Raw genomic sequence first — 24557 nt, 5'->3', positions numbered from 1 at the left:
TCATCCTATTGAGGTCCATGGTAACACTGGAAGAAGCTGCTTGGGGTATTTTTGATGGGGGGCTATTGATTCAGCTGTACCCCTAGGGCGTTGTGCCAATCCCATCACCTGGAAGGGGGACTCGCCCATCTGGGTGGATCAGTGGTCTCTAACCACCAAAAAATTACAAGCTGCTCAGTTTGCTAGTGAAAAATCAATTTGAAAAAATTAAAAAAGGGGAATGGTACCCTACCAAGGGATCCTCCAGAAATTTGAAAATTTTTAACTTTGGATTCTGAAGGAAAACCTGCTGTAGATAGATTTTGGCATCCTGATACCAAAAAGAATTTTGCAACAGTCCTCTGGAAAGACCCATTAACTGGAACCTGGAATGGGCCAGATCCAGTGCTTATCTGGGGAAGAGGTTCTATCTACATATATTCCCAAATGGCAGATGCTGCACGCTGGCTGCCAGAGAGACTGATTAAACAAATAGACAACAACAAATCCAGGGAGGAGAAACCCCTTGAGAAACTTTCTTTTTCTTTGCAGGAAACATAAAGATGCTTCACAATTGCCTTCAAACTGGAACAAATCAACCAGCATACCTGACTTGGGAAATTTTCAGTGTGGAAGGAGACATCACCACCTGCACCTCCAAGGTGGCTCTATTGGACTCTTGGTTCCCTGACTTATGATTTAGTGGGGTACATTGTTTAGACCTAGGAGAAAACCCATTACCACAGCTGTCTTTTGGGGTTTAGGATTGACTAGGGAGGGACAAGGATTTCCTTACTTGTTTTGTTAAGATCAAAGCTATGATCAGTTCTGTACTTCTATAGATTTAGATTTAGAAAGAATGGAATCTGCTATATCACATTTGTAAAATTCATTATCCTCCTTAGCTGAAATAGTGCTACAAAATATAAGAGGCTTATACTTTTTACTCCTCCGACAGATGGAGTTGTATGTTGCCCTTAAAAAGAGTATTGCTTTTATACCAACCATTCAGGCATTGTTAAGTCTCTTGTTTCTCAGGTCCATGCTGCTCAACAGACTGATGGCTTTTGTATGACAACAGATAGACGGTATTCAAATGAAACCCATACAGGTCCGTTATTACAGGCTGGAAGTAGGGGACTCTAAAACCTCTGTCATCAAGATTGATGAGGATTAACCCCTAACTTACATGCTAAGCTGGATAGTCAATGACAGGTAAGAGAACACTTCAAGACCCTTGCCCCTAACTGGGAGGCCTCACCATCCTAAGACAGTAGCTCAACCAAATAACTGTTGAGTATCTAAAGACAGGAAAGGGAGGCTGGGGTCCTTTGTTCCGACCTAAGACAGTCACGGTTTCTGTTAAGTTTTCCCAGCCTTCTCTTTTGAAAAAAAATTTAAAAGAGGGGACCTGTTGGGAGCTGACTTCTAGCAGAAAGTGGCTATCATCTTTGCAGCCATATTGGGCCATATACCCTGACAAGAGACTTGTTTTTCAACAGCCCACAACAGCCGAGCACACTCTGATAAACATCTTGTTTTTTCTCACATATCTTGTTTTGCTGTTTAGTGCCCCCAGCTGCAAGGTGCATGTGGCGAAGTGCCTTCAGCTGTGTTCCCCTGCTTGTCCATGGCTGCAAGGCACCTGGTAAAGCATATAAATACCCAGGATTTCCTTTCAATAAATGGGACTTGATCAGTCCTTCTGTCTTGTCTCCATTCCCACTCTCTCTCTTGCTAGACCCTGTTGACTGACCTGCCAGGACTGGGGCCAATACTTATCCACAAGGAATGGTAAGTCACACACTGTAATGAGGACACCCTGCCAAATCACCTGGCCACCTGAACATCAGCCTGGCTATTTACATCATTAGAAGAACCATCGTCATTGTATGGCCAGGTCAACAACAACCCAGTCTCTTCCACTGTTAGTGAGCACTTAGAGGTATGTGTGTGTGTGTGTGTGTGTGTGTAGAACACAGAGAAAAAGGCACTCAGAAATGTGAGAATCTAGCAAACAAGCTGACTGATTCCTACAACACAGTAAAACAGGTTCACCGCTCCCTAGAACACCACTTGACTCAAGTACAATCACAGAGGCATTTCAAGTTTGAATAAAAACAAGGATTTAAAAAAGAAATCCCTTTTGAATAACTATGATCAGTATGGAAAAAAACAAATAGCATTATGCTGAGGAAATACTTGGGAGTTTTATAAAGGCCTCAGAAATCAGTTGAAACAAGATGTACAGACACACATAGAGACTCCTAAGAACCACCACAGGACAGGCAGGGATAATGTGTGATGATTTTGCTGGCCAGCTACATGTTCCCTCCCCATTAGCCCATCCTTTCCTGATATACAAGAACCTAAGGGGCGGGGGATAGGGTAAATGGTCTAAATAAGTGGCTCTTAAAACCGTCTTCAGTTTTTTTAGTGTTTCTGGTCCCTCTAGGAAGTGAGCAGCATCTCCCCACTCTGCTCAGCATGATCTGTTTGGAAACCTTGGTGGAGGAGTACATGCAGCCCTGTACTGGAGGAGTGAGTGCATTCAGCCCTATACTGGGGGAGTGCATTTGGCCCTATACTGGGGGAGTGCATTTGGCCCTATACTGGAGGAGTGCATTCAGTCCTATACTGGAGATGTGCATTTGGCCCTATGGTGTGTATCTAATGAGACTCTTGGAGAGTGTGCTCAGGACGGAGGCTTTCTCACCTATTTACACTTAGTCTGCTTTGGTGAAACATGAGTTTCTTTTGCTGCTACTTTGCTGTATTCTCACCACTTAAAACCCTGCCAATGTATAGATCTTCCTTTGCTCACTGTTCTTAACTATGGGCACACTTGATGTCACCCAGAGCTCAAAATTCCAGGTGCCTGGGTCCCAGCCCGGAGAATCAGACTTTCCAGGGCCTGGGGATCTGGCAACCCAGCTTCCCATGAGAATGGGCTTGGCAGACAGGGCTGTAAAGATACCAGGTAACAAATGGGCCTGCAGACACACTAGGGCAAGCTTATAATCAGGTCTCTTGCCATCCTCTGTGCCCCCAAAACCTCAGCTCCCCAACAAAGAAAAATAGGAACAAATGCACCATTGCCTAGGAGACTGAAAAGATTAAAAATGAATGTCAAAACAACACTCCATTCCCTACCAAGTCAGGGGAAAGGAAGGAAGGAGAAAGGGAGGGTAAAGGAAATAGAAAGACAGAGACTGACTTAGCACCACACCCAGGATTTCAAAAAAGTTAAATATTAGTAACTACTGTTGCCACCACCCTTTTGTGGAGTCTTCAGAGTGAGGTCCCTGGAGACCTATCTCCCACCTACATTGTCTTGTGTGCACCCTATTCTATCCACAGCACAGAGAGGCAGGCTGAAGGCCCTTACATGAGTTACAGCTACCTTCTCAACGTTCCCAGGTGCCTTCAGCCTAGTGTAGTCACAGTTTCCAGAGCCAAGAGGAGCAGCAATAAAAACAACTCACCTGGGCACATAAGACATGCCAGGCACTTTCCCAAGAGCTTTTGCTGCCAGCTTTCTGATCACTGGGAGATGGTGTCTTTTGTTGTCTCTATTTTAGAGGTGAAGACTCAGAGGCTCTGAGTGGGTAGGGCAAAGATAGCTCAGGACACAAAGCTAACTACTGTCCCTGGAGCAGCAGGGACACAATGATTCATCCTATACACTCCTGCCCATCTGCAGGAGACTTCACAGTCTTCACCACAGAAGCTCTCTTTAGCAAGGCCACCTAGCACTGGAGACACAGAAGGGTAGTGGAGCGGCCCCCACATTGAGGACCTGGAGAAGTGCCAGCCAGCTCAAGCTGGGGACCAGCACATTGGAGGCTTACAGAAGCGGGGACATTGAAAAGTGAGTTCTTTTTGATTGTGAAGTACAATCTCCCTGAGCCCAGCCAAGCAAAGTCAGGCCATGTCGATGCCTCATACCTGGCCTCCTCTCCTTTCAGCTGAGCAAAACACCAGAAGCCAACCAAATGCTCCCAAATCTACGGGCAGGGGCTGGCACCAGCCATATGACAACACTTGAAGAAACAACCAGCTGGGCAGGAGCCTAGAGGCTGGAGTGGCAAAGATGCCAGTGGGCCATGCAGGCACAGGCTGGCATGACCCTGGCCCAGTCACGGAGGCCACAGGGCTGGCCATCATCAGCAGGCTTCTGAAATTACCGAGCCCTCATTTTCAGAGCAAGTCATTTTAATTTGCCGAAGTGGCAAACTGCAATTATTTTCAAAATGACATTCATTCCTGTATGACAACAGTTAATACTCTCTAAAAACAGTTCCTTAATTGCATGCATAATTTTAAATGACTGTAATTTGTTCAATATTCTGTGAAAACCGTTTTTTCCCTCATCAAAGACTTACAAAGACAAAACAGGAAGATAATGAAGGGACTCGAGACTCCAGAGCCAAGCTGTGTAAATCTCGGGATGGTAGAGGTAGGTAACACTGGAATTTTATAAAGCGAAGTAAAAACAAAAGTGCATTCCAAAGAAAGCAGACAGCCTAGAGAGGAAAGCCTTTTAGTCCACAATCTTGAAAACCCATGTTCAAGAGAGAGAGTGCTACTTCCCATCCTCCCTTCTCCACACTTACAGCCCGTGTAAGTTAACTTCTGCGCCCATGAATTCATTAAAGTATGGAGGACAGACACTGCCAGCTTATTCCTTCTGTTTTTATAATTTATTAATTCTATAGATAAGCCAGAAGCTATACTGCTATAGTGAGAAAGATAACCAATGTTATAGTAACCTCAACTTGATTTCTTCTAAAATCCACATGGAAAAAATTTCACAACGCAGCTACCTTTTTGTGACGTCTAAATTTAGAGTCATCGCACTTTGGGAAAAGCTCCATCTGGAATGCAAGGGTTACCTGGGACAAGGGGCAACAGTGTGAATAGCTCTTGCAGTACAGAAATGGTTTCTGGCCCGTCTACTTAAGAAAACCTGCAGGCAAGGCTTAGTCAGGAAAGAAGCATTGAAGGCTAGTCACCTACAGGGAGAGACCGTGTGCGGAGTCCCAAGGAGCACAGCTCTACTGCAGTGTGAGAGTACCCAGATAAGAGCAAAGCTAAGCCCCACAGCAGAGAAGGGAGGCCACTGGGACACAGGTAGCGTTTCTAACCTTATAAACCCTATCTGTATTCACCAGAGGCAATAGACTCTCTTACTCCATACCAAGATCCGACACTGGCCAGCAGGGTTCATCCTCCAGAGACACCCACTGCTAGGTCCTCCCTGGTACCCACACTCCTTGGGCATGTGATAACCTCACTTTTCAAACTCAACAAGGACAAAAAGAAGGCAGAGCACCTCTAAGCAATAGGGAAGGCTCCACAAGTCCACACTCTAGAGCCATAGCTGAGGGAAGTGTTGAGAGTGCCATGCTCAACAGCAGGCATGCCAGGATCCAGGACTGCTCCCTTGTCTCCATCTCTAGTGCATGCAGCCCCTTTCCTGAGGTGAAGTGAATGTCAGATGCCTGACAACTGAGTCAGGCTTCCCCTTATAAACCCTATCTCTATATAAACCCTATCTGGGCTCACACAAAGGCCCCATCTACCCAGGTCTCCCTGCAGCAGCAAAGCCAGACCTCTAGGGGGAAGTGTGTGATATGGAGGGGAAGTCAGGAGCCTGGGCTGGCAGGCTGGCAGAGGAGGAATAGACCAGGTCCCTGTGCAGAGGGCTGCTCACCTTCACATTGGGAGTATAGAGATTCCTGAGGGAGGCCAGGGCAGCAGACAGCCCCTCTGTGCTATAACCGATCCACAGGGCCTGCAGATGGCTTGAGGAGACTCCAGTCTTCTTACTGAGGCCCTAAAAACAACCAAAGATGCCTGTGAGTGTGGCATCCCAGCTGAGCATCGGTCCGACAGTGAGTCTGTCCAGCACTCTGCAGAGATACACTGTACAGAGAGCGACTATACAAAAGGGCACCTCAGTTGGTGAGCCGTAATGGAAGGTCAGGAGATCACAGGCCCTGCCAACTATATACCCACAGGGAGAGAGGAGGAGGGAGGGGGAGGGAGGGGAGAGGAGGGGGAGAGAGAGGGAAGAAACATATATATAAGGAGAAAGCTTCCTTTTGCAGAAGGAAATTAAAAAAATAATAATAAATGATAAAGTTAGAGAGAATCACCATCTGTAAGTCCTAATGAATGAAGGGGTCTAGGCAGTGGTTAGTAAAGGTTGGTGGCATTCCAAAAGAAGACACAAGCTCAGAACCATGTCTGCTGATGTAGAATATTTTCACCACTGTAGTCTTAGTAATTTGCAAGTGGAAAAAAAACCAAGAAAACAAACAAACAAACAAACAAACAAATGTTCCTCAAGCCCAATAAAGGCTCTAGACCAGCAGTTCTCAACCCGTGGGTTGCAGCCCTTTGTGAGGTTGCCCAAGACCATCAGAAAATACAGATATTTACATTACGATTTGTAACAGTAGCAAAATGACAGTTATGAAGTAGCAACAAAATCACTTTATGGTTGGGGGTCACCACTCCATGACAAACTGTATTAAAGGGTCACAGCATTAGGAAGGCTGAGAACCATTGCTCTAGTCAGGAAATCTAGGGGTAAAGGGTACATATCAAACGTCACTTTGAGAAACAAGGAGGATATCTTGTTTGATATGTAAGGATATCTCAAGTGGACTGAGCTCTGGTTCTTTGATTTGTAATGCGCAATAGGAAATGGATGCAGGGCTCATAGACTGTCTAAAATCTTTAAACCACAAATCTCCCCACACCTCACCTTGAAAATGTGTGCCTTCAGGATGTGGTGGCCAAGCTCCATGGTCTGCTGGCGGTTCAGCTTGCTTTCCTGTCGAGAGAACATGAACGCCAGTAGAGCGTGTCCGTTCCTAGGACAAGAAATACAAAGGCTCATGACAAAAGATTCCATCCTTCCACACCACAGGCCCTCACATGAAGACATCTCACTGTGCCCCTCTGTGGGAGGCAGCATGAGTTCAGAGAACATTCAGGCTGCTAACGCTTTATAAAGAGGGCAAACCATGATTATTCTGCAGTCATTTGCAGGGCCTTTTCTGGGGTTCCCTATCTCTGTAGGTGACCCGTGATGCCTGACTTCTCAGAAACATCACTGTCTGCTCATCACGTTCACTCTCTCACCACCTGGATTTTTTGTTCAAGCCCATCACAAAAATGCAAACTGCATGGCATTATGTCACAGCTATAACCAGGATGGCTAGCAAGGTGCCCAATTCTAAGCAGAAACACCAGGAAGAACTTACTTGATGAACATAGGGAAGGATGGGACACAATCCTCTGACCTCAGGCCTCCCCCACTCCAACCTCACACCCCATCATCCCCAGTGGAGCATAACCTGCAGAAGACAGGCCTGGCCTTATGGGGGGAAGGTAAGAAAAGGCAGGCTCTGAAGAGCAACAGCTCCCAAGGGGTAGAGGCTAGAAAACAAGATGGAAGCCACGTATTTCAAACTCACACAGAACAGCCTGCTGGTGCCTCCTAAGTACTGACTGGGGTTAAAGGCATCCCCCAGCTAGTTTGTACCAGGCTACAAAAATCAGTAGGTTTCTATATACTAGTAGCAAACCTGCTAAGAGAGAAACCAGGAAAAACAATTCCATTCATGGTAAGGAGGTGAGAGCCCTCTGCAATGAAAATTAAAAGCCACTGAAGAAAGAGACTGAAGATACTAGAAAATGGAATGTCCTACATCTAAAGACTGGCAGTATAACGTTATTTAAACGGCCATATTATTGAAAGTGATCTATATAATCAATGCAAGATTCCCTATAAAATACCAATGACATTCTTGACACAACTAGAAAAGGTAATCTTAAAGATTCATATGACAATACAGAAATGTGGAAAATCCAAATACAATCCCAAGTAAAAAGCGCAATACTGGAGGCACAATATTTAGCTTTAATATATACTAAAGAGTCATAGTAACAAAAGTCAGGATGACATCGGAATAAAACCAGACACATAGACCACGGGACCAGACCAGAGTCCCTAGGAATAAACACTGTGACTTCAGCCACCTGATTTGCCAAAAACATGTGCTCAAGAAAAGGCAGATTCTTTAACAAAGGATGTTGGAAAACATCCACATGGGTTTGTTTTGTTTTAGAAAAAAATGGAAATATATATATATATATATATTCCTGTGCAAAATTTAATCCAAATGATTAGAAACCAATGTAAGATCTGAAAATTCGAAACTTCTAAGAAAAACACTAAGACACCTACATAGGCAATGACTTTCTGAATCAGAGTCCAATGTCTCTGCAAACTGCAGCAAGCAGCAAAGAGCAGACAGACAGGACCGTGAGAGTAATGTCAGTGCAGCAAAGGAAAGCATCCCTGTGTGAGAAGACAGCCTACAACAAGGGATCCTTGCCAGGTACTCAGCCGAGAGAGAATTAATATCCAGAACATATCAAGAACTCAAAAACATTCACACAAAAGAACAAGAAATCTAATCATCAAATGTTCAGATGAACTGAGCAGTATAAATGGCCAGTAATATTAAAAAAAAAAAAATGTTCATTTTTAGCCACTAGGGAAATTCAAATAAAAAGGTACTGAGAAACTATCTCATGTCAGATGTTTATCATCAAGGAAGCGAGGCTGCTGCTGCTAAGGCTTGCTTGGTATAACGCTTGCCTAGCATGCATGAAAACTCCTGGGTTCAATCTCCACCGTGGCGGAAGAGATAGAGGGGCACACATCCGTGATCCTGGGACTTAGATGGTTAAGGAGGATCTGATATCAAGGTATTCTTGATATTTAATGTGTTTAAAGCCTGATGACCTAGGATACATGAAACCAAAACAACAACAACAATAATAATAGAATAAATGCCAGTCAAGAGGGGAACCCTTACATATTTTTGAGGTTGTACAATGTAGGCTGTACGAGCCACCATACAAAGCAGTATGGGAGTTCCTCCAAAAATGAATTCTTGTGTATACACCTTCAAGAATCAAAGTCAACATACAACAGAGATACCTTCCAACCATGTTACCACCACACCCTTCACAATAGCTAAGTTATAGAATAAATCAGTCTTCATGAGGTACTAGTTAGCTTATGAATGAAGAAGCATGGTACATAATATGTATAGTAAAGTACTGTCCAGTCACAAAGAAGAATAAACTCATGTTATTTACAGGAAAGAGGCTGGAACTGGAGTTCATCATGTTAAGTAAGCCTGTCTCAGAAGGACAAGTGTATCAGGCTTCTGTCATATCTAGAAGAAACCAGCATGAAACGGGGAGAAGGCCTCTTGGGGGGGTGTTAATGAGAGGGAAAAATAGGGTAGTGGGAGGGACTGCATATGATCGAGATACATTAAATACATATATGAAAGCGTACAATGAAACTATTACTCTGTATAATTAATTCCGCAGCTACAGATGGCCCCACTGTGGACGACAACAGACTCCAGTGGCCAGCCCAAGGGTTTCCAGGGCTCTCAGGGAAGCACACGGCTTCCCACCTGTCTCAAGTCTTGTTGCTGTTTCTGTGCAGCCCCCACACTACTCTCTGACGACTGGTCCTCTCCAGTCTGCTCATGCCCCACACGCTCCACTTCAGATCCAGAAACCAAACTAAGCTATTTCCTTCACCCACATGACCTTGTGAGTGTTAGCATGCCCTGGCTGCTTACATGAGGACAGGGCCTCAACAAGTTAGATTATTTGTCCAAGATCAAATGGCTACTAACCAAGAGTGGGCAGTCTTTCAGACTCAAGAGCTTGGGCTTGTGGGAGAACAACACTGGGCACCCCACCCCCCTTTCAGGAGCTCTCAGCAACTGGAGGGGACACATACCACCATATTGAAATTCAGCTAGTAAAAGCCTGCAAAGAGGAGATGTGGCGACAGAAACAGGAGGCAGCTCCAGCCTGAAACAGTCCAACTTCCCTTCCTTTGAATTTCCAGTTCTCTCTCCTTATGGAATACAGTCTCAGTGACGTTCCCTACAAGACCCCAGTTTCCTGCATCACTGAACGCAAACCACAATGTCCCTTCTCCTCTCTGTGCCTCCTTCCAACCCAGAAGGAAGGGGTCTCCTGAGGATGCTGGGCTAATTTCTAATAGCCCCCTCCAAACCCTCATTGCCCTCAACCTCTCTCAGTATCTCCAACCCCCTTCCCTGAAATCCTCCTCCACATCCCAAAGTGCCAAGCTCCCCATGCCAAGCTCCCTCACCAAGTCACACCACACTTCTGTCACTGATATTCAAGTCTACCGACTTCTCCAACCCTGCCCCTGGAGAGAGGTTCTCAACAGGCTCAAACTGCTCAAAAGCCAGCTCTGACTTGAAAAGACCTGATCCACAACTCCTACCTTTCTACCACTTTCTGCCATATGCCGGCATGGCAGACGATAAGCCCTGTATCCTCCCACTCTGGCCCACAGGCCCTCTACTCCCCAGAACCTTCAAGAGCTCCCCAGAGAAAACAGCTAAGAGGTCTTCTCTAACGCATTCTTATGTTGGCTCTTCCCAGTCTTCCACGTCATGACAGAGCTCCAGTCAAACTAGATCTACTGTTGCCAGAACACATCCTGTGCTGCCTCTGATGGCTCTCCCTGTCTGTTGTAGCTTGTTCTTCCTATTAGTGTCCTATATCCTTTTCTTCCTCACGTTAACTGCATGGAGAAAATAGTGGAGACTGTTCTAGATTATGAGTTCTTGGGAAAGGCTAAGGAGGTGAGAAACCCAGGCTATGGTGGTCAGGGGGTTCTAGCATCACACTGAGATTTAAAACTGCATATCTCCTTTTTAGTTTGTTTATTTTGTTCTTGTTTTTCTAGACAGGGTTTCTCTGTGTAGTCCTGGCTGTCCTGGAGCCCTCTCTGTAGACCAGGCTGGCCTCAAACTAACAGAGATTCAACTGTGTCTGCCTCCCGAGTGCTGGGATTACAGGTGTGCACTTTAATCTACCTGACCTGTATATCCCCTTTTAGAAATGTTTGCCACAATCTTTGAGGCACCCTTGCAAAATGAAAGACAGAAACTAGGTGAAGGAAAAGAACAAAGCAAAGGGCACGAATGTACTCAACTTCCGAACTTAACACAAAGCTCTAGTTATCAAAGCAGCACGGTAGAAGCGTAAAAGCCCACAGACGGGTGAACACAACGGTAAGCTCACATTCTTACGGCCAACTGCTCATCAACAAAAGTGATACTAACATACAATGAAGAAAGAACTCGCAATTAAGTAGAAGAGCTTAAAACTGGCGCTGGGGAGATGGCTCAGTGGTTAAGGGCACTGACTGCTCTTCCAGAGGTCCTGAGTTCAATTCCCAGCAACCACATGGTGGCTCACCACCATCTGTAATGGGATCTGATGCCCTCTTCTGGGCAGATTGAGCACTCTACACATTAAGTAAATAAATCTTAAAAAAAAAAAAAAAAAGAGTATAAAACTAAATACAACTTTCACCACTTAAAAAAAAAAAAAAAAAAAAAAAACTGCCTCAAAAATGAAGACTTAAAAATGTAAGACTAAGCTATACAGTAGAAGGAAAACAGGGAAATCTTGACGGCGTTAGAATGAACAAGGACTGCCCTGGAGAAGACCTCGAAAGTTGGAAACAAAAGCAGAGCAGACAAGTAGGGCTGAGGAAAGAGAAGTCAGCGCAGGGGCAGCCTATGAAATGGGTACATTCACGAGACGCTATCCTCAGGTCCTGGTGACTACTGTGTGTCTGTTGTTACTGTTCCTGGAGCAGCCACCACACTCAGATTGCCACCATTGGTCAAAAGCAGCAGTGGTCAACGATGACTACAGTCCTTCCTGTTCTACCACCAGCCGCCTACACTGTGAGTCTCTAGATGGTCTTTGTCCCTGCAAGCCCAAACTGCAGCTGACCTTCCTCAAAAATGATCTCTCCGTGTAATCTGGTGAGCAGTGTCACGGCTCACCCTTTGATGCCTCTGGTGATCTGCTTTGAGTCGCCAACCTGCTGAGCTAAACCAGGTCTGAAAGATAATAAACCCTGAGTCCAGTGTCACCTTAAGGAAACAGCCACATTACTGAGCTATACCCATCATTACTGGTCAGGAGGGTGGTGGCCATGTGGCTCTCAGGTACTCACTGGCCACTTCATTTCTAGATCCAATTATCTGACCCAGTGCCCACCAAAGTTCTGAGGAGACAACCCAGCAGCTTACCAGCCCCATCACTATAGTGTGAGGCGATCCTGATCCAGAGAAAGCAAAGATGAAGGCTAGACAGGAAGAGGGCTTGAGAATGGCCACAGCCAAAGGCCCTTGGAGCTTCTTGACCTCTCACCTATTCTGCACTAAGAGGCAGGCAAGCAGGCAAGCTCGTCCCCCCACCTTCCTGTGGTTTGAGTTGTAAGAACTGCATCCTGCCGGGCCTTGTCTGTGAGGAGACAGCTAACTGGATTATAGGGATCCCCTCTATCCTCACACATTTGTGCTATGTGGTCAAGGGCAGTCAGGAAGTGGCAGGGGGTTAAGGATCCAAGACAGACACCCTCCCACCGCCACCCTTCCCCTGGCTTGCTATTCCCTAAAGCAGAGACATATTACCCATGTATGGCCCTGCCATGCTGGTGGTAGGAGGCAGATCAATGAAAAAAAATTAGCAGAGGAACTAGCTCCCTGGCACCGGTCAGCTTCCCTTCTACCCAAATACACTGGAAGTGTCCTGCTGTTTCAGCAATCAAAGGAGGGAAGCTTTGTAGAAAGGTGTGGATTATTTCCACTCTCTCCTGACCACATATGGGAAATAAGCAACCAAACTGCATAGTACTTGGTACTCGAATCCCTGTGGGTGCCAACGGAAGCGTCTGCTGTACCTGGGCTCGCACAGGAAGGCTGTGCTTTCGCCATCCGCTCTCCACACCAGCCACTCTCTGAAGGATGGGTGGCAGAACATGCGGGTTTTGTCTCTCCTCTTAATGAGGAAGCAAGAGAGGGCCTCCATCCTCTGCTGGAAGTCCTCCCAGCCCTGCTCGCCTTGGATGTGGCCGGCATTGATAGCCTGAAATATCTGCTCATCCGTCATGGGGTGGAGGGATGCGAGGGCCACGTTCAAAATGGGAAGGGCCCGGTCAAAGGCAGACTGGGTCATGAACTTCATGTTGCACTGCAGCAAATAAAGCTCGGACAGAGACACGGGCACCACCTTGTAGCTGGCACTCTTGATGACAAGGTGGCCCCGCTGGAAGAGGTCCAGTGTGAGCTTGAGGTACAGGTAGGATCCAAGGCTCCGCAGTACCAGATGGCTGCTGACTTTGCCGATGAGGGCAGCGTCGGCCTTGCCATTCAGGGAGATGTTGCTGAGGATGTCCTGGCTGCTGTGGACCCTGTGTTGGACATACGCGTGCAGGTCACTGTGAATGTCCTTGTTGTCTGGAAAGTCGTCTAAGGAAAGCTTGACAAATGGCAGCGCGCTGATGATTTCCTGGGGAGGGGAAACAAAATCTCGCAGTGTTAGTCTGTTAGTCCACAGAGTTTCCCCTTTCCCTTTAAACCAGGCTCGCTCTGTTCCCTTTCAAGGAGGATTTTCGTGGATTACGGGGACTCGTTGTTTTGTATTAAAACACGTAATAGGATGAGGTACAGATAAAAAGCTTAAGTGAAAGAAATCCCGGTGCGAGATAGGATCTTTCCCAAAGTCCCCACTGAGGACTCTGAGCCAAGTGAGCCGAGGGAGGGGCCCAAGGAGACAGCGGCAACCAGGCCACACCAACAAAGGGGTATCGAGACCCTGCAGGTGACCTGATACCCATAATCCCTGAGCAGCTGCTTCTTAGAACAAGGGTAAACACAAGCCATCACTGCACATCTAAGAGCACAGCTAGACACTGAGATAAGAAGTGCCCTCTCTGCATCAGGTACCGGAGCTGTGTAACCCTACCAGGAAACTGGAGACTTCCTGCTCCGCCTGTGCCCTTGGACAACAGGCAGCAAAAATCACTGCGTGCTCCAGTACAGCATGTTCTCATTTTAAAAGAATTTTAAGCATTCTTTTTTTTTTTTAAAAAAAAAAAAAAATTATTTTGTTGTGTCTGCATGTCTGTGTATCAAATGCATGCCTGGTACCCACGACGACTAGGGTGCTGGATGCCAGGGAGGTAGTTATGGTGGTGGTGAGCCACCAGATGGGGGCCAGGAAGCAAACCCAAGTTCTACAAAAGAGCAGCCCATGTTCTTCATCACCAAGCCATCTCTCCAGCCCTAAGTGAACTGCCGGCTGAATCTGAATTGCACAGGTCACCGATGTTCATGCTCCTTTATTTCCAAGATAAGGTCTTAACCCCAAGAAACAATTTAACTTCTCACTAACATTTCTGAAGCGCATGCCATCTTTAAGGTAGTAATGGCAGGAAGAGGGTAGTGGACAGCCGCTTCCATTTTGCATGGAAGCTGATCTTAGCACTGGTCAGCACAGGAATGCAGAAACCAGTTCAAGTTGTAGCCCAGCTGCTAGATGACGCTGCTTAACGAGAGAAACATGACTGAAAGTGTATGACCCAAAGGATCATAAAGGTAAGGGTGCCAGTAAAACGTAGGTTTAATGGCAAGTCTGAATAGGAAAAAGAAATGAGCATGACCACCCAGTTCCATGAAATAAAACAACTCATATCTATTAACAAGTGGCCCCCAAACCTGTAGATCCAGTAGGTCATTTGGCCAGAAACCTCAACTGGCACACACTCCACTACAGTAAGCCAGGCTTACACACTGCCATTTCAGAGGGATGGGGACAGCGCGCTACTGCTAGGATGCTTAGCTGACACTGTGAGACTCCTTGTGCCTATGGGACTCTCTGGACTACTTTTTCAAAGTCTTGATAATGGTTTTCAATTCAGTAGCCAAATGGGCTCTAACACTAGGCCAGGAGCACTTGCCGCTGTACACTTGGGATGTGGGAACTTGGAAAGGGGGAGGGGGTATTTTGTCACCTGAAAATTTGCTCTCACAGTCACGATCAACTTCAGCCAGGTGGGGAATTTAGGAATAATTTTGGCAATAAATGAAGACAGCGTATCCCCATAATCAGGCTTATGAAATTCAGCTTCATTCAAGCCATCTATCAAGATGATATATTCCTCTTCTGGAATTTTCTGCTCTAAAAGATGAAATAATTTTTCCAAATTAAGAAATTATACGTTTCTATAACATGGCACCACCCAGTGAATTTTAACACACAGCTTAAAGTGTTAGCAAAACCTAAAAAGGTTTACATATGGCAGAAGACATGTTTTCAACGAAGCATATTTCCTATTAAATTTATAATGAAAAACAGAGCACCGAGCCAAAAGAAAACCAATTCTTACAAAACAGTTTTCAGAAACATATTGCATTACAGACATTAGCAGGGTCTCAATCTTATATATAATACAGTGAGTTCTTCATAAACCTGGGTAACCTGCAGCCAAAGTCACTGACATGCAGACTGTTTAAACCTGGAACCAGACAGACACCAGGCCCTTTGCTGGAACCCCTCAGCTGCCTGACTCCAAAATCGGAGGACCCCGCGCTCCCCACACTACCACCACGGACCATGTGGTCGGAATCTCTCAGTGGTGAACGTGCTGTTTCACAGACTCCCAGAGTCCTTCACACAGCAGCCTAAAGCTAGTTTCCTATTTACTAGCAACGGCTTTCTGCTCAGGGCACAGAGCAAGCACGACAGCCATTTCAAGCCCTCTTTCCAGTATCTTCTAGCAGAAGATGCTTCGTAGATGGGTAACTCAAAAAGGAGCAAGGTAAAGGGATGGAAACCTTATGGATCAATGATGTCACTGACAATCCTACCTGGGAAGGGGAAAAGGGGGAAAACTAAATGAAAACTCCTGGAAATGGTATTAGATTTAGATTTCAACTCATCTAGTTGGGGGTTGGGGGAGGGGAGGGAGAAGAAGATGTTGAAACAATGCACTGGTTTCCTTGCAGCCTGGAGTGTAGACTCTTCAGTGTGTATTACCTACATGGATTACTGCTATGTGAGAGACCAGAATGTGCCACCTCAAAATGTGGACAACTGTGATGGAGAAAACAAGGAAGTAAGTTTGGGCAGCCCCCTGCCCACCCTTTTAGCTTACAGCCAGAAGACTTTCTACCAGGAGAAGGGAAGCAGAGTGCAGGATCCCAGAGAAGCAGAGAAGTCTGGGTATCAAAGCTTACAAACTACTCACAACTAGCATTAATCTTCTGGTGGATTCATCTTCCCAGGTTCCTGCCTCTGAAGGTCCAAGCTGTTTCCTGTTTTCGTTCTGACCTCTTACCACTCCTAAAAGTTACTGCCCTTTATTGAAGATCCTTCAGAAGGTAGAGTCTTAAAGCCCTGCTCTCAGTAACATCCATATCCATGAATGGTAGGTGTTAATGAGCTCTCTTGGCTCTGTTATGTCTACCACTGGCTCATTTCATAGACCAAGTGTCAAGGCTTCGTGGACAGTACGTCTACTCTTCCCTACAGTTACAAGGCTTCCTTAGAGCTGCTCGGTTGTTGATTTCATCCACACCAGAGACACTGCATTGGAAACGATGCCCCGGAGGACAGATGTGGTGGATCAAATGTGTATTGAGTCATCCACATCCTGTGCCTGCCACCCCAGGGCTAAGCTGACCACCCTTCAGAGGGCCACTTGGCCATCGGCCTTTACTGGGAAGGCAGCCCCAAGGCTTGTGGTAGGTACCGTTTCTTAGGCTTGTAAGTGGCTCCAGGATGCCCCTCTTGAAAGCAGCCACGGGATCCTGCACACAGGAGCGGAGGCTTAGCATGCTCTGCAGCTGGGGCTCCTTGATCAGAAGGTCTCTGTAGGCAGCCAGCTGGTGGGACCGGCACAGCAAAGCTGCAATGCTGTGCACAAACTCAGGTACCAGACACGTGTACGTGTTGTCAGCCTGGCAGTAATGGTAGGCCACCACCTACGGAGAAGGAGAGACATCAGCAGCACCATCCCACCCTCTCCACAGCTCTTCCATGAACTCAAACAGGAACACAACCGATTCTTCCTGAGACAAGACACCGACCGAGTGTCTATTCCCTAAGACTGAGTCACTGACTAGCTTAATTGATATTTTTATTCTGTTCTTCACTGGTTGTGATTTGCTAAGTTCTCAGCAGACTATTAGTTGCAGGCATAAATCCATCTTGATTAACACAAAATTTAGGACGACCGTACTCTGTACTGAATGTAGATTAGTAAAAGTCATTTATAAAACCCAATGCCTAGTCTGGCTTAGAGCACTTCCAAGCAAGCCATGTTCCCAGTGCTGCCATCTGCCCCGAATTTTCGTTCTCAAGAACAGCAACACCCTGAGGGAACCCTCTGCTTATCCAAAATGCATAGGATCAAGTTGGCGGGTAGGAACCCAAGCTGTAAAATTGCAGCTGCTGCATCCTTCTGACAGAAGCTCTCACCCCCTCCCTTCATCCACACTTCTTCAAGGGATGTTATAGAGACATTCAAAGGGACAGCAAAGCAATTACCAGATATGTGCCTATTACAGGGGCACGAGGGGAGAAAGGGAAGAGCTGCCAACAAGCTGCAAGGCTGAGGGGGTTCCCTCTGTTAGACAGATTGGCAGCAGCAGCAGGTTGTCTGTTAGATACCTCTCCCATCTCTGCCCCAGCAGTGCCAGTGACGGAGCTCTTGGGAACAGGAGGTGTGCTTTACAGGAAAGAAGAAAAGCTCTACTACTCTGCAAATGAGGATGAAAGCAAGAAAGTGAGTGAGAAGCGAGGGAGGTGTGAAGGTCAGCACACACTCCTGTGAGGCTGTGAGGCTTCTGTGCCTTCTAGAGGGGTTCAAGTCTCCACCAGCAAACTCAACTCTGCAGCTTCTGCAGCGACTGGCTTCAATGCATCATGGAGGCCTCGGATGCAAGGTAAACTGTGTCAACATGACAATGCAGTTCGAGATCTGCACAGGGTCCTAAGGTGATGGCAGACTCTTAGCAAGAGACAAGAGTGTGATGCAGCTTTTCTTAGAGCAGTGGTTCTCAGCCTTCCTAATGCTGTGGTACTTTTTATACAGTTCTTCGTGTTGTGCTGACCCCACCCATAAAATTATTTTCATTGCTACTTCATAACTGTAACTCTGCTACTGTGTGGAGATAGAGGTTTGCTAAAGGGGGTCACAGGATGAGACCCACTGTCTGTCTTAGGGTAATTTAGAACCATATTTTCTAGTTTTGATTAAATCTACCATTAGACCTTAGAGAAATGCTCACTGCCCTTCAACTTCTACATAAACTGAAAAGAGCAGAAACCTCGCAAATCACCATAATTTATCCAGTACATTGCGCATTGTCCTGTACAATGTTTGACGATAGCATCTTGGTAACACAAAGCAGGCCATGAAATCCAACTGCAACCACAGGTAGTTTTTAAAAATCTGAATAAGGTTCATTTAAATCACAGGACACGCTATAGGACATAGGCTAAAGACAATTCAGTCACACCTTTGCTTCTGTGACAGCCGTTATAAGATAAGCCTCTTACTGTGGGTCACAATTACAATGTTCAGAAAAACTACCCTACAAGGGTAGCTTTGAGGCCAGCATCCTTCATCCCAGATCACCCCTTCAAGACCAGAGGACTGCTCTGAATCAGTCAGATGACTCCCTGTGCCACAAGTAGCTGCCTTCTGGGGGCAGGTGACAGTGGGAGAGGGCTGGGCTGAGTGACAGGTCATCAAGGCAAGAAATGCGACTGCTTTCATACAGAAAGGTGGCCTATGAGCCAGTGTGGGACAGAGCAGTGGAGGAGGAATTCAAAAAGATCCTTGATTATGATGCACTTAGAGACACCGTCAGCCAAGGTTTTTTTACAACCTCCCAAGAAAGCTCTGACCGAGGGTGCAGAGGATGCACAGGACCCCAGGACCCAGGGAACAGGGTACAGGCAGAAGTGGTCTGGGCCAATCTGAAAGCTTCTCTTATCTCCAGCTTACACAGCAAATGAAAGGGCATGTGCTAGTGCCCTCAGGTGTGCAGTGAGCACACAAGTTCTCCTGCTGCCTTAAGGAACCCTGAGCTTGGTTCAGATAGACATAAACCCTCTGCTGTTGTCCTTAGGACTTATTCTCATTAGAGCCTTTTATTTGGAGTGCTCAATCGTACTTTATCAAGAGCTACACTACACTTCAGCACCAAGCACTTGTTTTTGTTTTAAAATCCCTTTTCAAACTCTTTTTTTTTTTTCAATGCCACACATGTAAATCTCTATCTGGAAGACCCTATGAATGGAGAGCAGGTTACCTTAGAAGCGAGGTTTTTCACCGCATCCTCTCTTGGTCTCTGGCTGTCAGCAGTACTGGGCCCAGCAGGTGTTCTGGCTACACTGAGAGCGCTTGTGGAAGAACTTGGTGAAAGTAAGGGAGTACCAGCAAGGTCCTGGGTGGGATCTGAGGCTGGAGAGAGAGCCACAGATTGGACATCAGCATGTGGTATAACAAGTGTGGAATACACTTCTGAATTAGTCCCAGACAAATCTGAATAGTAATGAGCTAGCATAACTCAAATGAGGTCTGGAATGAGCCTACCAACTCTCCTCCCCTGGAGAGCTGCCTTCCTAGGTCACAACTTCTCTTCTGGTTTTAAAAAAAAATATGCTGGGCAGTGGTGGCAAACACCTTTAATCCTAGTATTCGGCAGAGGCATGCAAATGTCTGAGTTCGAGACCAGCCTGTTCTACAGAGTGGGTTCTAGGATGGCCAGGACAGAGAAACCCTGTCTCAAAAAAAAAAAAAAAAAAAGAAACAAAACAAAAAAAATCTCTTGTTCATATTTCAAGATATCTTCTTTGTACTAATTTCACTGCACATGACAGAGTCAGGGAAGCCAGGCATCACCGGTGGTGTGCGCCTGGATCTCAGCACTTGGGGTAGGGGATGAGGCAAGAGGATCTCAGGTTCAAAAAAGTCCTTGTTCACAGTGAGAACTCAAATGTCTAGCTATTCTGTCTCCCATCTAGATTAGTCTTTCTATTTTTGGTAAAGCTAGCAGAAAAGAAAAGGCTATGGTAAACAGGATATAAAAGAATTCTGCATAGTATAAAGGGAGGTAAACTAAGAGCATGTGCACACAGATGCACGCGCACACGCACACGCGCGCGCACACACACACAAACACACCAAAAAAGAAAGAAAAATGCATTAAACTCTATCTGCCTTGTTTTTCCAGTAGTCTGAGCACTTGGTTTTAAGATCCAAATTTCCCCTAGCCACTTGATCAAAATACTCTGTATTAACATAGCCTTGCATGCAAACCCCCTTTGTGGAAAGAGGGAGACAAGGATTCCACATCAGAAGGATAGAAGAAAGCTGCCATCAACCCATACCATAGCTAATACACCCCATAATGATGGGAGACCCCTCTCTCTCCCCCTCCACTCAAAAAAAAAAAAGCACAAAATGAAACGTCCCATCCCACTACTATAACTAGAAGTATCCAGACAGTTCACATAACCTATGAACTTGGATCCAATACAATAGCTAGAACAACTTACAGAAAACTGTTAATTCCTGTTTATTCAAACAGCAGTTCCCTCTATCTATCTTAATTTAATATAATAAGCCAGGTGAGTATCAACCATGCACATACTTTTGGGTGACAAACTGGGGCTGCTGGACGCAATCTGTCTCATGCGGCTTCCATGACAGCTCAGTGCCACCAGCTTGGAAATGATGGCTGTCTTCCCAAATCCTACATTTCCCACGACCACGGCTCCTCTGTTCTCTGCCAGTTCTGTGTTCCTCAAGTTTTCTTCTATCTGGTGAAAGAGCCAATCTCTTCCCACAAACACAGAGTCAGTCGTGATGCTTGGCACTTCAAACAGCAAGGGCTTCAACAAAATCTCCTGTGGTTTGTAGGGAGCAAATCGTGCTTCAAAACAAACAAACAAACAAACACGTTAGGGGAACGTAGTATCACTTAGGATAAAAAGAAACATATATCCAACTTGGTTCTATAAATCTGTCTATAATAATTTATTCATTTTTTGTTGTTGTTCTCCCAAGTATCCTGTTACAATGACTCCCTGGTCCTTTCACACTTCCAAGTTACTTTCAAACATACAGAGAAAGCAAAGCAAAAGCCCCAATCATGTCAGGCTGGTTTATCTGAAAGCGCAGGGAAGTCTAGTTTCTTCTGCTCCTGCTCAGGTAAAATCCAAACACAGATTCCCAGATTTGAGGGCACAGCTCTACCTGGATGCAAGGGTGCCTTGACCACAGGCTACAGGTAGGGCATGTGACCACACAGCTATGCATGACACACAGCTACAGGATGTAGCTGATATGGTCTAAGAGACTGACAACAAGACAAAAATGCTCTGTGAGTGGCAACTATTTTATCACAGAATTATTTTTCCATTTCAGAAGTAATTTAATTTCATTACATGCTTTAAGCAGGAAGCCCCGAGTCCTCAGAGCTGGCTCCCAGCAGACCCTTCAGAGCCCATCATTTTTAAAGAACAGCACAAACACACCTCACATCACACTTGAGCACAGTTCGAAGCTGCTTACAGGACTTTCAGTGTTCAGCGGACAAGCTCATCAATGCAACATGGGATGCCAGAATAAGTACCTTTAACTTCCGGTGCCCTACCTCCAGCCGTATTGTGCCAGGGCAATCTAATTGATGTCCGGAGGGGAGCATTTCTCTGCCCATCTAAATAACTCAAGTCTTCCAATTTGGTAGAACTTGTTGCTGCAATATGAAAGCAACACTGAGTGTAAGGCCACACCTAAAACTACTGTAAGTTATAAATTACTAAATTACTAAGCACCCCAGCTCCACATTCAACAAAATTTACCTTGGGAGAATTATTTGTGCCAGCTCATGTTTCCGGCGTGACTGTTAACTTGAAAAATGGAAACAATTAAGACTACTCATTCTTAATGTTATGTTGATCTGGTTGCCAGGATTTACCATTATTCCTGGAAAGAAACTGACTTCACTATAATTTTTTTAATGGAAAAAAACAAAACAAAAAAAAAACCTTTGACAATCAGTGTCTTGCAACAGACCAGAACCTACTGCTAATACACGGATGCCATTAAGTTATTCTCTGCAGTTCTGGGCAGCTCCATGCTGTTTGGAACTCCAGTCTTTCTAATTAAATAAGCAGATCCTGCATGTAAATTCCACAGCACTTAGAACATTAAAGACTAGCTCTTGGCAATAAAAGTACAAAAACTGTCTTATTCTTCAAGTGTGTGTGTGTGTGTGTGTGTGTGTGTATAAAATATCTATGTGTATGTATGAAGTCAGGCATGATGGTGCACATCTTTAATCCTAGCACTTGGAAGACAGAGGCAGGTGGATCACCATGAATTCCAGGTCAGTCTGGTCTACATAGAGAGTTTCAGTCTAGGAAAGGCTACATATTGAGACCTTGTCTCAAAAACAAAACGAAACCAAAAAGAACCCAAAATATATGTCTATATAATAACTTATATTGATTATCATTAATTAATTATAATAAAATATATCATGCCATACAGTATATAACATATTATATATGTTACATATATATTTTAAATGTACTATCATGTTTATTTCTGATCAAGACAGTAAGGTTCACAGCATATAGGTATCTATTAAATAGCATTGGGGCCATTAATGGGTAAGCACAAAGAGTAATTCTAGGAAAAGTTACATTCCAAAGGCTGAGTCTTCTGAAGTCCTTAGGAGGACCAGGATGCAAGGTAGAGGAGTCAAACCGGGCAATGAGACTCTGAAAACCCTCACAGGCTGTTAGCAGCACTGAGCTCCCTGGAGCAACAGCGTCTATCCTGAACCCTTCACACCTCCTTCACCTTCCTGCTCACCCTCTTGTTATCCACAACACTCCTCATTCTTTCATTCGACAAGCACCAAAGGTTGAGGAGAGCCTCAGGCCTGACCCTCTTGCATAGCCTCCAAAAACAGCCAAGCAAGTGTTCTACCAACTGTCCCTCTCAGGCAGCAAGCAGCTCTTTCTGCATCTTACAGGTGCATATCCACTGCCGAATTACATGCTGTGCAGATTTAAGTAAGTGTTCTGCTCATGGTCAGAGACTATGTACATCTTCCACATTTGAAAGAGTCAGCCAAGCTGGCATGTAGTGTAGGCCTGTGACTCTAGTGCTTAGGTGATAGAGACGGGTGGATGGGGACTTCAAGCAAGCATAGGATACCCAGACAATATGAGCTTAGCCTGGACCTGCCTCAAGAAAATACTCAAGAGGATGAGGGGAGTAATTTCCTCAGGCAGGATTTTCAGATTGGCAGGTTAATCCAATGGCAGACTCAAGCTCCCCTACAGATCACAGACAGAGAGAAACTTTCTGCAGCAACTACAAGACCACCCCCAGCCCTCCAGGCTCCCTACATAAACACAACTTGAAATCCAATCCTAGGTTCATGCCCGAGGCCTGGATTCCCAGCTCCTTTGGGGTTCAAGCAGAAGGCACCACCACAGCCAAAGTCCATAGCTCACTTCAGAGCCAGGGCTTTGGTTCTAAGGAATACAAAGACGAACAGAGTTTCAAAAGGCTTGTTTCCCCTTTCCCTGATCCCTTAGAGCATGACATTCACTTTGTTCTTTTCTGACAACCGAAAAGACTACACACACACACACACACACACACACACACACACACGACTATAAAAGACATTGACATCAGAGCACTGGTGGGGTTAGGGAGAGCCCTTATGTGTGTGACACGGACATAGGAGATGAGGACACTTCAAGTGTCTCTGTTTTCAGATTTCCAGCCACCAGTGTCTGTACCAGAGTTCTCAGCAGGGTAGCCTGAGCAATGGCACTGTACATGGCTGATTCTACACTTCAACTGTAGCCAAGAGCTGGAGCTGGCATGGGGCACACTTGGGAATCCCAGCACTCAGGCGGCTGAGGCAAGGGGTCATGAAATACTGTTAGCCTGGAGCTACAAGGTAAGACTCTTTTTCAAATGATAAACAGACAAGATTAAGCTGAGCTAAAAGCTTCGGTATGGCAGGGAGCACCAGCTGCAGTGAGCTCTACTTCTTAGGACATTTTTGAAGCCACCAGGACATCTGAGATGAAGAACAGTGAGGGAGGCCTCAGCTGCTCAGTCACGAGCTCAGGAGCCACGAGCTTAGGAGCCACACGCTCAAGCACTTCCGTCCAAGTGATGAAGCCATTCTGCTCCCTTCTACAGATTCTCAGGTGTTAGTAACAAGAGCCAGGCTCATGTCCGTCTACACAACAAACATCTAAAATGCTAATACTATTCTGGGCCAAGAGAAATCAGAGGTTCAATAATTTCATACTGTAGAAAACCCACTGCTACCATATCTGTGACTAGGCCATGTACACAGGCACCCATGCAGGCACACGTCTGCACAAGGAACTCATTTCAATGCCCCATAGGAAAGTGCTTAATGGAGAGTTTTCTCCTAAGCTAGGTAAACAGCGGCATGTGCTGATGCCCTAACTTTTGGGCTAACCTACCAAAGGGACATGCCAGTAAGTTCTGGATAATCACCATTTAGTATTTCAAGAAAACTGGAACTCCATTGGTTATTGTGTTT

The 24557-nt window shown here is 45.6% G+C and overlaps 1 protein-coding gene across 11 annotated transcripts in view; it reads right to left on the bottom strand.

Annotated features, from left to right (window-relative positions):
- Tanc1 (tetratricopeptide repeat, ankyrin repeat and coiled-coil containing 1) overlaps nt 1-24557 on the bottom strand; it is a 234757-nt gene that overhangs the window by 35592 nt on the left and 174608 nt on the right. For 9 of the 11 annotated variants that reach the window (XM_076928786.1, XM_034494294.2, XM_076928789.1 and 6 more), the window contains 8 exons: nt 21582-21704; nt 20598-20879; nt 19254-19405; nt 16685-16916; nt 14945-15111; nt 12833-13440; nt 6755-6863; nt 5696-5818 (listed from right to left, as the gene is read on the bottom strand). In XM_076928786.1, the coding sequence (XP_076784901.1) occupies nt 5696-5818; nt 6755-6863; nt 12833-13440; nt 14945-15111; nt 16685-16916; nt 19254-19405; nt 20598-20879; nt 21582-21704 (1796 nt within the window). The remainder of the gene's footprint in view (nt 1-5695; nt 5819-6754; nt 6864-12832; nt 13441-14944; nt 15112-16684; nt 16917-19253; nt 19406-20597; nt 20880-21581; nt 21705-24557) is intronic. The other 2 variants (XM_034494295.2, XM_034494296.2) reach the window with 1 other exon arrangement.

This window comes from Arvicanthis niloticus, chromosome 2 (assembly GCF_011762505.2).
Source record: "Arvicanthis niloticus isolate mArvNil1 chromosome 2, mArvNil1.pat.X, whole genome shotgun sequence".
Taxonomy (NCBI): Eukaryota; Metazoa; Chordata; class Mammalia; order Rodentia; family Muridae; genus Arvicanthis; species Arvicanthis niloticus.
Note: the sequence above shows the minus strand (reverse complement) of the source record. Positions and strands in the feature narration are given on the sequence as shown.